A 14,914-nucleotide genomic window follows, 5' to 3' on the forward strand; every position below is an offset into this window, starting at 1 on the left:
ATCTAGACGCCTAAAAATTGGCCTATATTATACATAAGTTTTCACAAAACGGTAGACTCTTGATAGGAAACAAGCGGTCACATTATTGAAGATTTACACTTTAATCATATGTATAATGTAAAATATAGTTACATACTAATAGACATACTAATGATAAATAACGTTGGTTAACATATCGTTAATCTTACTAATATTTCGGATAATTGTATTTATTATTATTATTAAATGTATATATTAGTAAATGTATTTATGTTGTTACATTTATACGGCAAAATCACTAATTTAAAAAAAAAATTAGAATAAGGATAGTATAAACCCAATATATGAACGTCTTTAATCTATATACTATTTATTACTTCACCTATAATTCACCTCCATAACTTTTCCAAATCAATATAAAGATATTTCAATAAGCAATACTCATATAGATATATAGATGGTAATTGAAACAATTACTTCTAATAATTATTTCAAAATATTTAAATGTAAATAACTCTATTCTTGGTACCGATTCACTAGGATAACATGACACGGAACAAACATCATTTTGGTCAATAAATCGAACAGATAGTTCACGGACATGTCAGTTGACCTAAATTATGCGGTGTGCATGGTTTCAGGCCTTGAGATATGATGCGTAGACCTCGCACAGGAGGAATTAGGTCTCGTCCACTCACTCGCAATCGGTGTACACAGCCCACAAAACCAGGCAACATTGATGCACCCATGAGCCTTTAAAAAATACATATATATTAAAGATTCACATTAATATACGTTAATCGGATATTTCTTTTATAAACAGTTTAAGAATGACAGTACAGTCCAATTAATATGGAATTGTTCAGTCCAAATTCCAATTATTACTTATACTCGTATAAAACAAAATACCAAATTGGTTCAGCTGTTCTCAAGTGATACACTTATCGATATATATCATTTTTGTTAATATTATTCTTTTTGTTTGTACACATATTGTTAATCTTTATAACTAGTATAATTTGTAATTTATAAACTCAATAAACGAATATTATTATTATTATTTAATTTTTATTTATATAGATTTCATATTCCTATATTATCTTTAAATAACGAGACATATTTATTAAGATATACAAACACACAACTAATGTTGCTATAAACCTGGTAATAAATTGGTTGCGTGTAAGGATAGAAATGCTTTTGACGCTTAGATCGCTCTCCTTACCTCATAAAAACGTGAACATGAAATTTTTACGAAATTTATTTAGTGAAATTATTAGTAAAATTATTAACTACTAAAAAAATACTCACTTAGTAACATTTTGAGGAGGGCTGCCAACGTAAATGAACGGATCAACATCTAGAGAACTCATGCGCCCCTGTGCTGAACCCCTTACGGTCGTGGTTCCAACTCTCAGCATCGCGTCTTTCTTGTATCTCCGCGCCGAAATTTTCGATTTTCCATCAGTTTTCACTTGTCCCGAACGCAATTCTAGTGTCCCACTACCCGCATCCCACCGTAACACCGCCTTATCTTCGTTGAATCCTAGCCATACATAATCTCTCACCCCAGCCGCACTCAACAAAGATCCTTTACCGCACGCAGCCGACACCTCAGCCCATATATCAAATCGTTTAGCGGGCAATCGTACCCGCACTGACATACCTGCTAGACCATCAAACAACGGCACTTTATAAATGTCATCTTTCTCTCCCTCGTAATCCTCGTACTGTGAATAATCGTCTTCTACTTCATTCGAGATCTGAATCTCCAAATTCTTATCCATGTCCATTTTACGTCTAGACTTAACAACGCAATTAACCGGTTCATCGGTTTTCTCTGTCATACTACCAACGTCTGCGTAGATATTGTCTGTGAATTGATCAATTGAAAAGATAGATTTAAATAAATATATAGATAGTCCTTCAAAATCTTATAGTAATACAAGTTTCTACGTAAAGTACAAGTGCATAAGTCTACTGGTATCTAGCTCGCTACATCTAGCGGTATCCGACCGGCGGGAGGATGTCGACGCAAGTCAACTCGGGGTCTGGGCTGTCGGGTTTGCCGCTATCGCTGGTGTCTACTGAAGCATCGGTGTACTGAAGAGAGTCGGAGGAGCGTTTGTGTCTCGAGTCACGGAGGTGCGAGTGTTTGCCAGTGAGGGGTGAGGCTGAGCGGCTACCTCGCCTGACGTGGGGCTCGTCGGTACATGGGCCGAACGCTTGCGCTACGATGTCAGCTTGCGTGCGGCACGCGTGGGCACGCAGGTGGCACGTGGATAAGTAGGTGCGTCCGTCGCTTCCGCAGACAGCGGGCGCGGGAGCGGTAGTGGGAGCGGACGTGCACTCGCCTGCGTTGCACTCGCAAGTAGCCAGCCCGTTGCGGACTATACAGTGCGCGCCGAAGTAACACGTCATGTGCTCGCAACTCGTCGCTGGTAATTGCGTGGACTCAGCTGTTGAACAACAAAAGATTAGCGCTCGTATCGAAAGTAACAACATTTATAATTACAAAATCTTACGCATGTTTGACAGATTAAATAAAATTTATTAATATGTAAAATTGAATTAAGCAATAATTATTTCATTAAATAGTTACTTGTGAACTTACTCCACTGCTATGAAAATTACATCGTATGGTGCAGTTTCGAAAATAAGAACTTTATTTTTTTTCTCAATAAACTATTATATAACAATAAAATATTGTACTAACGATCAAAGCATCCATTAGGTCCTAGAGTGTGTTCATGGTTAGAACAAACTGTACATTTTTGCCCCTGAATGCCTGGTTTACAAACGCAACGGCCAGTCATCTGTTCGCAGTCCTCGCGAACAGATCCAAATGCCGAGCATCCACATGCTAAAAAATAAAAAAGCAATATTAGTTACCTTGTACGAAATATGAATTTCATAATTAGGTATATCCTATTTATTACATAATTATCACATATAAGGTATACGTAAACACCCATATACCTAGAATACCCCACAACAGTTACCAATGTCGACATCGTACGTGGTCCTGAAATCGTATATACTAGTCCAAAATACATACAAAAAACATATTCTAATAATTATTGTGCAATTAAAAAAAAACTATAGCAGATGACATTCTTAATGCTTACTCTCTAATGAACTATCGATAAGATTAAATGAATAGACCACTATTTAATATAATAACATCTTCACGGGGTCTGATAGTTGCGGCTAGTTTTGGATAAAAACGAAATAATTATCGGCAACAACAAATAGTAGATCATTCCATTCCTGTTCCATTCCAATTATATATAAATAATGAAAAAATACACGAATTTACGACACTTAGCAGTCGCACTCCAATAGGCTATTGAGAGTAGAATAGTAAAAACTCACGTATGCATCCGGTGTGGCCGGTACCGATCCTGGGCAAGCCCCAATACCCGGGCTCGCAACGATCGCACTTGAGGCCACCGACGCCAGGCCGACACGTACACTGTCCGCTCTCGTCGCACTGCTCGGACACTGATCCGAGACGATGACAGCCGCACTGCGACGGACAGCCGGCGCCGCCCGGCCCGCGTGCCGGTGTCACACCGTCCGCACAGCACCCGTGCCACGACTCCTGACATCCCTTTGTCTCTACTGACCCTTTTTCTGTAAATATAAAACGCATTAAAGCCCTATATTAAGCCACTTATCTAATAACCGAACAGTGCCGGAACTACAGTAGGACGGTAGGAGCAATCGCTCTAGATGCCAGGTGGCAAAGGGCGCCAAAAAGCCAAATATAAAAAACAATTTCCACCTCAAAATAAAATTTTGATAACACCTTTTGAGAGGCGCAGGAGCAGCAGTGTTCTTCCTCCGTCTACACAAATGAAGAAATTGTACTGATGTATGTAGCGATAAACTTATTTTTTAGGTAGTAAATAACGATGTAGGCCGTATGATCCCGGCCGAGAATGGGCTACCCCTTACTTTCTTGTGGATGTCGTAAGAGTTGACTTGAAACTTAACAATCGAGGGATGAACAGCAGCGTCCCTCTTAAAACATCTCTAAAATCCATACTGCAGTTGCTAACAGTTGCCAATCCTGGCATCTACTAGCAAAATTCCCCAAAAAGAAGAGGCTTTTGTTCAGCAGTAGACAGTTAACGGCAGAAATGATAATGACGAATAGATATATAATATTTAAATACCTTTCTTACAGCAACGCGCAGCTTTCGCTGTATGATGACAATAACTGCCAATAGGGCAATCTTTTCTATGTGGTCCGCCTCCACAGTCCAGCATTCTACCTTCAGCGTCTGTTAGAGGCTCGTCATCACCACACGGTCTGAACTGTTACAGAATTAAAATTTTTACATTACAAAACAGAACATAAACTTATAATGTACTCTATTATTAATTAGCACATATATGTATGTATTAAATGTGATGTATCTTGTACCTATTAATAATTTGCATGCTTTAGAATATAAGGCGAACATTTATACTTCACCTAATAGATCAATATCTGTAAAAAACAATGTTCTCGCAAATAAAGAAATCTAATCTAATCTAATCTAATAATCTCCTTATATATTCGCCGATGAGGTGTACCTAGTGGGTAGAAGTCTACGACTAATATCGTTTCTATTTAAAAACGCTCAAACATAAGGCCCAGAGACGATGCTAAATGAATCCTGGAGAAACTAACTAATAAAAAATAACTATATTACAAATTAAAAACTATTTAAAACTAGAAATTACATAAACTAACAGTATGTTTCATGTTTATAAACAGTACAGATTAATTTAGCAGCTCGATTTGAAAGCCTCCTAGTCTGGAACTAAGCCAATTTTGTTAAATCCCATTTGCTGCAATTGAAGAAGTTTACTCCCCTATTGATTGGTCTCATATTAATTTTGTACAATTAAACTTACTGTTGTTTTAACAAAGTCCTAAATTATTGATTTAGATTAATATTTTATTACGGTTGTACATTAAAACTCACTTCTAGCCCCCTGCATAAAGCCAGCGGTCGTAGTCTGAGATCCTCTTGTCGCCGGCACGCTTCTAACTTCATATGACACAATGTTGGGTACAATCTTAGATCCGAGGCGCACACAGGAGCTGAAGACGCAGCGGCAGCAGCTGCGGCCGCGCAGTCAAACAAACACGCACATCTGTATCAAACATATAGACCTGTTTTTCATTTCTTGTGAGATATATTGCTAAAGCGTGAGTAAATACTCATAAATCGATATTAAATATCTTTAAGATGCTTTTTATTAACAAGCAAAACATATCTATATCACAACGTGATCTCAAGTCTCTTTCCGCTCTCAGAAAACATGATAATACACAATGGAAAATAACTTCTCAAACCCTCAGAATTTCGTTAACTATGCTTTCAGCTTTTAGGTGATATTTGAATCGCTGAGATCAACTAAGTTTCATTTACCCATCATCAATATTCTTAAATACACACTCCCTTATACTTGAGATCGATTTATCACTATAGGCTTTAAAATGACGTTGATATTCTCATTATGTACTTCATCATCATCATATCTACCGTTATCTGTTCAATGTTGTGCATGGACCTCCTCCATAGACTGTCATAAAGAACGGGGCCATTTAGGTACAATTGGAGATTTTACTGGTTTTTTAGTTGACACGCTTAGTAAGCGGGTTGGCAAACGCAGTTAGGCTCTCTCGACACGCACGAGAAAGAGAGAGGTGGCCCAACCTGTGCCAGGTACATAGGGCATTATATACTTACCTGTAAATTTTTTTACTAACTCAACTTCACCTAGTATAGTATTATACTATCTGTGACTTTACCTCGGCAGGGGGGAGGGGGAGGAACTAATTGTTAATAATGTGAACTATCGATCCCATTGCTAGCAATATACCTTATCAGGTCGACCTCCACGTGATCCCCTGGATACCGTCGTACTGAATTCCAGGTGTATACATCACGATGGGTTAACTGACCTGCCTTTTCGTTCTCACCTATCCTCACTTACTGGTGTCTCACCAGCATATCCCGTTTAGCGCAGAAGGGGGTTACGATTCCATTATCATTCATTAAAAAAAAGCTTACCTCGGCTGTCCATTAGAGTCGACAGCGCATGTAGCCTCATAAGCGCACTGTACTCTCGCGCACACGGCGGTGCTGGCGCCTGGTTCGCTCGAACTTTCCGCTGTCTCATCTGATGAACGAATCTCATTGCTTATATCTATGAGTTTTACAGTTTTGTTTACCCCTGAAATCGAAAAAATACAAAGTAAAATACAAAAACTAGTATATGTAATGTATACCTTATATAATAATTAAAGATTGTGTTCCTCAAAAAAGAGCAGACTTAAATTGTGAATTAAACAGACAAAACCAGTTATTTTGATTTAAAAACACAGAACCAATTTTAATTAAATTTCTAAGAGACTACAAAATATATCCTTTTAAATTAACAAAAAACTAATCGATTTAGAACTGACGATGTTTTGAAGTTAACAATTTAAAAAAACAATAAAACAAATTGAGAAAGACAGTTGAAAATAAATCTATATTTTCGGTGTATTTATTGCGCTACGAATACAGTTTGATACACACTGTTTAGGCGCCCGATTGATCGACTGTATAGTAGGATGTATTTACTCTATCAAAACGTATTCTAATTAACAAAAGAATAATATGAGAAATAACTAATAATACAACAAATTAGGCGGCAAAACAATATTTATTAAAAGACTCAGTCCTACTCTTAATACAGTAGATTATTTTAAAACAAAATAAAGTTATTAAAACACAAAGCTCCACCCACCCGCCGGGTTAATTAACTATCAATAATGATTTATTGTGCAATCCAATTTTATAACACAATAAAAATAGTTTCATAAAAAGTTCTGAGCTCAGCTGAATTAACTACAGTCAAGTATAGGGTCACACTATGATCGTTCTTAGCTTAAGTGTCGCTTTTTGAATGTCATGTAGATTTTAAATATGTTTACGTAATGAGAGACAGGCATGACAGATATGTATGTATGTTATGTAAAAAAAATTACCCGCAGTGGCGTTCTCGTCCTGGGAGTCGGTGCACTCGCCGTAGTAGGCGACGCGGAGAGGCGGGTCGCCGCGCATGCGCGCCTCGCAGGCGGCGCGGCGCAGCGCACACTCGTGCGCATAGGTGGCGCCCGAGTCGGCGCACACCGGCTCGCGCGCCGCCGCCGCGCACGGCGCGCTGCACGCACATGCGCCGCGCGCACACCACGTGCCCGCCGGACACTCCACGCCCGCGCACGACTCTACACACACTCGACCAGATAGTAACATGCCGAGTCCACCCGACTCCATTATCTGCTACTTAATACACAGTTTACAAATTAACTTTACAACTTAATATACAGGTTACAATTTGAATACACGATTCGAGCGTTTGCTTACTGTAATACTAGTGAAAGTTTTTTATATTTAAGGCGTTTCGTCTCATTATTATTTTTTCCTTTAATTGCAAAAGAATGATTATTTTAATATCTGAATTCAAATTCAAATCATCTTTATTTAAATAGACTTGTTTCCAAGCATTTTTAAATCGTAATTTATTTTTTAAGAACGCAGGGTGACTTCATAAAAATTAAAAATTACAAGTAATCTTTATTAAAAGTGAAATATCAAATGTCAATTGAGAAAAAACTCGAGTTTGATAAAGTACCTACTTAATAATCGAATACTAGTCTACTACTACTAGTCTAGACTAGTACTTAGACTAGTACTAATACTAGTCGAAATAGAATTTGATTTTTTCCATCATCATTGTCATCGATCGCTGATAAGTAAGCTAATAGTAATATGATCTGGATCATATTACTAATTATTCAAATACAATCCAACTATAGACACTACATGAAGCAATTAATATAGATATCTATGTAATGGAAATTACTGAAAAGTTTTATTCATTTTTATTATCATGTCTAAATTCCTAAATTGCATGCCTTTACATTTCGTGACATATTTGATTTCTGGCAATCTGCTAAGAAAAACTTGTATTTCAGAACCAGAATTGATAATTATCTGGCTATTTAGATTAAATTCATTATCATAATATGCAAAAATCTTACCACATGATCCCATATGCTTGATGTAAAGTCTGCGTTTTTCTCGGCAAGCTTCATCACGTAACGCACATACACTACTGTAGGTGCGGTTGTCGTTACCACAAACCTCTTCTGTCTCCTAAAATACGATACGTACATTTTATTAAACATTTTCAAGTGTGACACAAATAATTTCAATATGACATCCTTACAGTTCCCTCCTCGCAATGTTTCGGACATACGCAACTTGCTTCAGAAATACCGTCACTTTCGCACACCGCGTAAAACTCGCATTTCTTGTTTTCACAGCCATCTGCAACATATCCAAAATATTGATTGTGTTTCCTATTTTTATTCCATCATTTTTTTACATATACAATTATTACAGTATATTTTACTCTACATTTCTATATAATCCTATTGTGTAATGCCATCATGTGTCAACTGAAATTTAAGTATTTCACGAAATTACATGCAATGATGAGATGAGATTTTTTCTTTAATACAAAATAATTTATTGTTTTTTGCATAACCACAATTATTATTCTTGGTTACCTATTTATGTAGCTAGATAAGTACATGATAACAGAGGAACAAGAACGAAGAGGAAGAAAATTAGAGCATAACAAGATAATATGTAAACAATTTATGTTACAAATTAAAGATTCATTTTATTTGTTACATAAATTGAAATAAACAAGAGACAATCGTCGTTTGAGAGCCGTTTTAGATATTGTCTAAGCACGTGATTGTGTTGGAATTCTAAAACTGCTGACACAAGGTATCAAATTTCTTGTTAATTTTCTATAATTCTGTTTATTTAAAAAATGTCTTTAAGTTGCAACAGTAATAAGTATATCAATGTAATACACTCAAAAACTAAAAAAACGGAACACTTTTTTGCTAATAGTGAACTATTTCGTAAACAATGTTAAGTAAGATTAGAATAAAATAAATTTATAAATTTAAAATAAAATATATTGTCATATACTAACTGCAGGGTCCATCATAAAGCACTTGCACATCGCGGCGGTGCCGGCATGCCTCTAGCTGCAGCTTGCAGCGGTTTCCATACGAAATTCCATCGGATCCGCAGACGGGGGCGAACTCGTTGGAACACCGCGGGCAGCGGCAAACACCGCGACCGCCGGCAGGCACGCACTCGCCTCCGTGCGGGCAAACACGCCCCGCGCATATGCCGTTTGAACCTGCAATCAGTATGTAGAACTCACATCATCATCTACTTTCTATCAGGTGAGGCGGCGTCTTTTATGCCTTTCCAAATTGCATCTATTATACGTCATTGCATTTGCAAACATTTGCAAAGAGTTAGTTCTCCCCATTCCGCTCCACTCCTTTTCTTCCCATAAAAAGAGGCAGATACCATACTAGAGTGAGACTTTGTACAAAAGTCGATTGGTTGGGTACCTCTGTCCCATTCGTGTCCCAACCATGAAGCAGCTGTGTTTGCATGGCTGTGTTTCGGTTTGAAGGGTGAGGATATGGCGTGAATTTACTGGGTACAGAGGAATAACATCTGAGTCCTCAGGAATGGCAACAGTATACTCGCGAAACAGTATACCCTGTTATGTCCATGGTACTGCTCATGTCTATAGGCGACGGTTACCACTTTCCATCAGGTGGACCGTCAGCTTGTTTGCCATTCTAAGTTGTATATAAAAAAAGGCTATTAGCATTTTACCACGCAGACTAAACAACTACAAATGCAATGACATTATTATTTATTCCGTTAAACGTTTCTTAACTAAATAAAAAAGTCTATGTATCAAATCAGGTGTCGAATTTTGTGTTCAAATGACACAGACCACAAGCGCTCATGTGCAGTATCTACGCAGCTCACACTCGCTAAAATGCATCTATGCGTGTGCATATCAGACACGTACGCTCCACACGGCCGCCCTTTACTTAACAACGGTGTCTACTTCACCTAATTAAATTGATTCGCTATACAAATAGTACAAACCACAAGCGCCAGCGTGTAACACCCGTAGCTCCCTGCCAAGCAAGCATGCGGCACGACGCAGTTCACACTCGCTGTCGTGCGTGCGTGAGTCGGTGCCGCACACAGGGCGCAGCACGGGCTCGCACGGCGGCGGACAAGCACACACAGCGCCGCCACCCTCCACCCGGCATTCAGCACCGTGACGGCACTCCACCTCCGCGCATGGATTCACGCCTATGTCAACGGTACATTACATGACTTTATGAAGGATAGAAGTAAGGAGAACTATTTTATATGAGGGAATAGTAGCAAAAGTATCCAGCTATAAGCTGCAATTAAGAGTTCCAAATCCTAGTCAGTTGATTAGAATGATTTTGTTTAATTCTGTCAGTCTCCGATCGTTATTCCATCCACGCACGTTTTGAGATCTACAGTTGTTTTTGTTTGGATAACTGGAGTAGTCTTCTTACCTCTACCTAGTATAATATTATACAATCTGTGCCTCTTATCTTCATAGATGATTCGTTTAAAGATGAAGTTAGACTAAAAAACAAAACATATACAAAAGATAGTCCAGAAACAGAATAGATTTCTTAACTAAAAGAATGCTGTACAATTTTTCCCCATAACACTCGTAAAACGCTGTCGGCAAGTTTACATTTATCAAAAATTGATAATAAGTACAGCGCAATATCCTACTCTTATAAATTTTCTGTCAATGACATTATGACAATACCCACCAGAACTACACTGCCCCTTGAATATTATCTTCAACTGTTTCCTGGCGCGGCACGACTCGCGGTGCATTTGACACTCGTTCGAGTACGTCTTCCCGTCTGAAGCACACACAGGCGAGAACTCTAGCGGACACGGCTCCGCGCACCGACAAGATGGCGATCGGCGCTCGTCCAATTGGCACACTTCTGGATCGGGGCAGGTCACTCCAGCACACGGATCTTAAGACAAAAGTTGCAATTTGGAACTTACTTTGAAATATCAACCAGGTATATAATATATAATATATATATAATTCTAATAAAAAAAAATATTATGCTACACATAATACATACTTTTTTAAATTAATCACAAATGGTAGAGGAATGGGCAGCAGCGTCACTCTTAAAACATCTCTAAAGCCAGACTGCGATTGCCAATTCACCTGCCAAGCGTAACAACTACTGGCAAACCCCCTCCAAGGGGGATGCTTATGGTCAGCAGTGGACAGTTAAAGGCTGATATAATGATGATGATGATGGTAGACGTAAAACAGATTGGTACTATTTATTCTAAGAAACTATGAATAATGGATGTCTGTAGACATCAGTTACCCCATTCTATTAAGCTCTCAGCTTGCCTAATGAAAATTGTTGTTTGCCATTCCAGGTTACAAAAAAAAATCACAATGTAATAAATCAACTAACCACATTTGCCGTAATACTTGAATGTTATATTTGTATTGGACTCGCAAGCAGCCCTGCGCATTTCACACTCGCCAGGATAGTCGCGGGCGTCGCTGGCACACAGTGGTCGCGAGCCTTCGTGGTCACCGTAGCTGGGACACGAGGTAGGACACTCGCAGTTGTAGAAAAGTCCATCAGGTGTCGGCCGGCACAGAGCGCCGGGACCGCATGTTACACCGCGGCAAGGATCAGGCACGTCTTATCAGAAAAAAAACATAGATATAAGAATACCTATTTTATGTAAGTACATTATATCTACAAGCTTTAATTCGTACTCACCTAAAGATATTTAAAAATTTGCTACTTAGAGTACATAGACATAATGCCATAATTCTCAGGAATAGCATGGGTACAATAAACATCACAGCGTGTTCTATGATTGTTGAATAATAACTATCGTGAGACATACTGTATTGTAATTATTTATGTCCGCTTAACTAACGTTTACGAAATTCGGAGATAACCAACTAGTTTTTAGTATTCTCCGATGTTCATGACGCGGCTCATGCTGATAGACGAGGGTTCCATCAGGTGGGCCGTCAGCTTGTTTGCAATTCTAAGACGTATAAAGTTGCCTGAAAATGAAAGTTGTCTGAAATAAAAACACTTCAACGATTGTACAGATTTAAATAAAATTTGGTACACTAATAGAGCATGCCCTAGACAATGATATTTCGCGTAAATTAACTATTATAGTTAATTTACGCGAGTACCTATAACTTACCTGCAAATGTACTTAGTGGCCTATTTTATTCTATTATTATTTTCTGTCAGGTCGACCTCCACGCGACCCCTTCTGAAAATTATCTTGTTTGATCCGTGATTAATTCGTCATAATGATCAGCTAACTAATCTAACTGCATGTTCATTTATCTAATATAAATAAAATAGTAACTAGACGATACCTGTACATAGGAGATATTTAAAAAATTTACATGTGGGATCTTAATAAGAGCTAAAATAACAATTTTTAGAAATTTTGTCTGTTTGATTGTCTATATGTTTATTCCGTCATCGTGCAAAAAATACTACACGAAATTGGATACAATTTTATTCCTGAAAGTCTAACTTAAAAACTGGTACCTATTTTATCTTGATACGACATCTAGAAATAATCTATTTAATTGATTTTTCTACTTCTGTAGTGATATATATTGATGACTACCTTTTTATCCACTTACTTCATGCGATATATACATATCTTAACAAATAGGTATTTTCTACAGTTATTGGATAACTCACCACTAGGAAATAAATAACAGGCCGTTGTTATTGACACCAATACCATAAAAAGAGCCCCTCTAGTGGTCAACATCGTGCGGCCAGTAAGCCGCCACCACGGTCTCTGTCTCCAACCATCACACATAGTAATTCCACATTGTTTATTCCCATACTATAAAAATAAAACAATTATATTTTTTAATATAAATAAAAGCAGATTACCTTTTGAAGAAGGTACCTAGACATTTATCAAATAATATCAAAAATATCAAAAAGGCTCTCAATTGTATCTAAGCATTACAACAATTCTAGATGTTTTACGTAAATATTTACAAATTACCTACAATCGATAGAAAGCCAAGTGTTATTAGGACTAAATTTAATTATCTCTTATAGCAAAAATTAAACGTTATACTTACCAACCAATCATTAACGTTAATAATCCGTCCTTGAAATTTGATTAGCCACAAGCCGTAGAATAAAGAGATGACTTATAACTCTATTCCAAATAAAAACAGAGTCCAAACATTTATTCCACCCTGCTTCAGAGGGTTAACTGAAGCAGTGACTGAATGAAATATTCGATCATGCGCAGTAAGAACATTAGAAGGCATAAAATTGGTAATTCATGGCCATTAGCGGTGTAACATTATACTATATATAACTACTGTTCTTTATGGCGTCACTCGTCAAACAATATATCCTTCTTAGTGATCACTTACCTACATTATTTATAAAACTCAACAATTTTCTTAAAACTGCGTTGATCTCTCGGTCACTTTCTCTTTGTATATATCTTTTTTTTTACAACACAGGGGGCAAATGAGCATGCGGCTCACCTGATGGTAAGTGACTACCGCCGTCCATGACCACCCACAACACCAGCTGCATTGCAGGTGTGCTGCCGGCCAGGACGGCTATACTTGCACCAAATACAATTACACCCTTATTCATAAAATCGTCAAACCTCTTCCTATTTTAGCTAATCAAGTGTTTTCTTTTTCTTTTGCGCTAATTTCTCAATTTGAAAGACTCAATTTATGGTTCTTTGTGAATTCTCCTTCCAATAAACAGATACGCGGAAATTGTAGCGGACTACGAGACAATGCATATTTAAGAAATAGGGGCGGTCTTAAGATTAGCATATACTATACTATAATGGAATGCTATAATAATTCACCTCTCCTGTTTCGATTTGTTATTTATCATTTGAAATAATTTATTTTACACTTCAGCAACTGCTCTAGCACAGTAAACGAAAGCGGCCTCTTTACTGAATCATCGCTTCACTGAAATTTTCGCCGACACAACTACAGTACCTGATGGGAAAAATTATTGTTAATAATGGGATTTAAAGCCCCATTGCTAGCAATATACACCACGAGTTCAACTTTCACGCGGTTCTCTTTGGAAAGCATCATGGTTAATTCTTGTCGAGTTCATCGTGATCAGCCAACTGACCTGACTTCATACCCACCTATCATCTCTAACTGATGTCCATGCTGCAAGCATTCATAGCGCAGGTGAGATTACCGTTCTATTTTCAACCATTAAAATTTATTACCAAAAATTACGAACGAAGACGAATCAGCTTTCTAATTCGGTTTTTTTTTTTTAATGGATAATAATGAAATGGTAACCCCGCCTGCGCTATCAGTATATACTGGCGGGGCACTAGTGAGGGATGATAGGTGAGAATGAAACAGGTCAACTCACCGTGACAAATCTAACAATAAATAAATCACGTTGGTTTCCAGAAGGAACCACAAGGAGGTTGACCTGACAGGATATATTGCTAGCAATAGAGCTACTAATCCCCATTACTAATAATCCCTTCTCCCCCCTTCCAGCCCGGTTAGGTACCCAATAACCTTAACGAGAACGTCTTTCAGTTGTTGGACTATATTCGCGGGTTTGTCAACTTGAAGGGCACTACTGATTCGGACTATAAGCCTCTCTATCGCCGCAATGCGCGCGGCGGCGGGGGACCTGTTCCCGAACGGCGACGGAAGAGAACGAGCTACTCCAAACCGAAATTGTTGGATACAGGAGGAGAACCAAGGAGAGTATAGACACCTTGAGGGCGGTGATCACGGATTAGGATAAGATGTTGGTCAATATCGACATTGTCAAGCCCAGATCCTACGCGTTCACCATATAAAAGACGCCGTTTGTCGTATCTCCTTAATTTCAAGTCACTTTCCTTGATAATAAGTCGAGGGT

The 14,914-nt window shown here is 38.0% G+C and overlaps 1 protein-coding gene across 1 annotated transcript; it reads right to left on the reverse strand.

Annotated features, from left to right (window-relative positions):
• Positions 1 to 249: 249 nt before the first annotated feature.
• On the reverse strand, positions 250 to 13,267 carry LOC113518269 (agrin-like). Its single transcript, XM_026903108.3, has 17 exons — positions 13,111 to 13,267; positions 12,713 to 12,863; positions 11,432 to 11,668; positions 10,751 to 10,966; positions 10,032 to 10,244; positions 9,043 to 9,255; positions 8,260 to 8,360; positions 8,072 to 8,186; positions 7,016 to 7,255; positions 6,054 to 6,216; positions 4,959 to 5,130; positions 4,161 to 4,302; positions 3,355 to 3,615; positions 2,696 to 2,842; positions 2,166 to 2,438; positions 1,291 to 1,852; positions 250 to 732 (listed from the first exon to the last, which is right to left on the reverse strand). Exons 2-17 carry the CDS (start codon positions 12,834 to 12,836, stop codon positions 573 to 575), a joined length of 3,339 nt encoding a protein of 1,112 aa, XP_026758909.2. The 5' UTR covers positions 12,837 to 12,863; positions 13,111 to 13,267; the 3' UTR covers positions 250 to 572.
• Positions 13,268 to 14,914: the final 1,647 nt, after the last annotated feature.

Source organism: Galleria mellonella, unplaced genomic scaffold, assembly GCF_026898425.1.
Source record: "Galleria mellonella isolate WM207_F2 unplaced genomic scaffold, CSIRO_AGI_GalMel_v1 utg132, whole genome shotgun sequence".
Taxonomy (NCBI): domain Eukaryota; kingdom Metazoa; phylum Arthropoda; class Insecta; order Lepidoptera; family Pyralidae; genus Galleria; species Galleria mellonella.

Bases quoted from the DNA above. Each gene is read 5' to 3' on its own strand.
- LOC113518269 (XM_026903108.3), bottom strand. From the start codon at position 12,836: ATGTGTGATGGTTGGAGACAGAGACCGTGGTGGCGGCTTACTGGCCGC. The intron at 3,616-4,160 runs GTATTTAAATAT...TTATATTTACAG, and splicing joins TGCGCGTTGCTGTAAGAAAG to AAAAAGGGTCAGTAGAGACA. The intron at 2,843-3,354 runs GTGAGTTTTTAC...TTTATTTTTTAG, and splicing joins CGGCCACACCGGATGCATAC to CATGTGGATGCTCGGCATTT.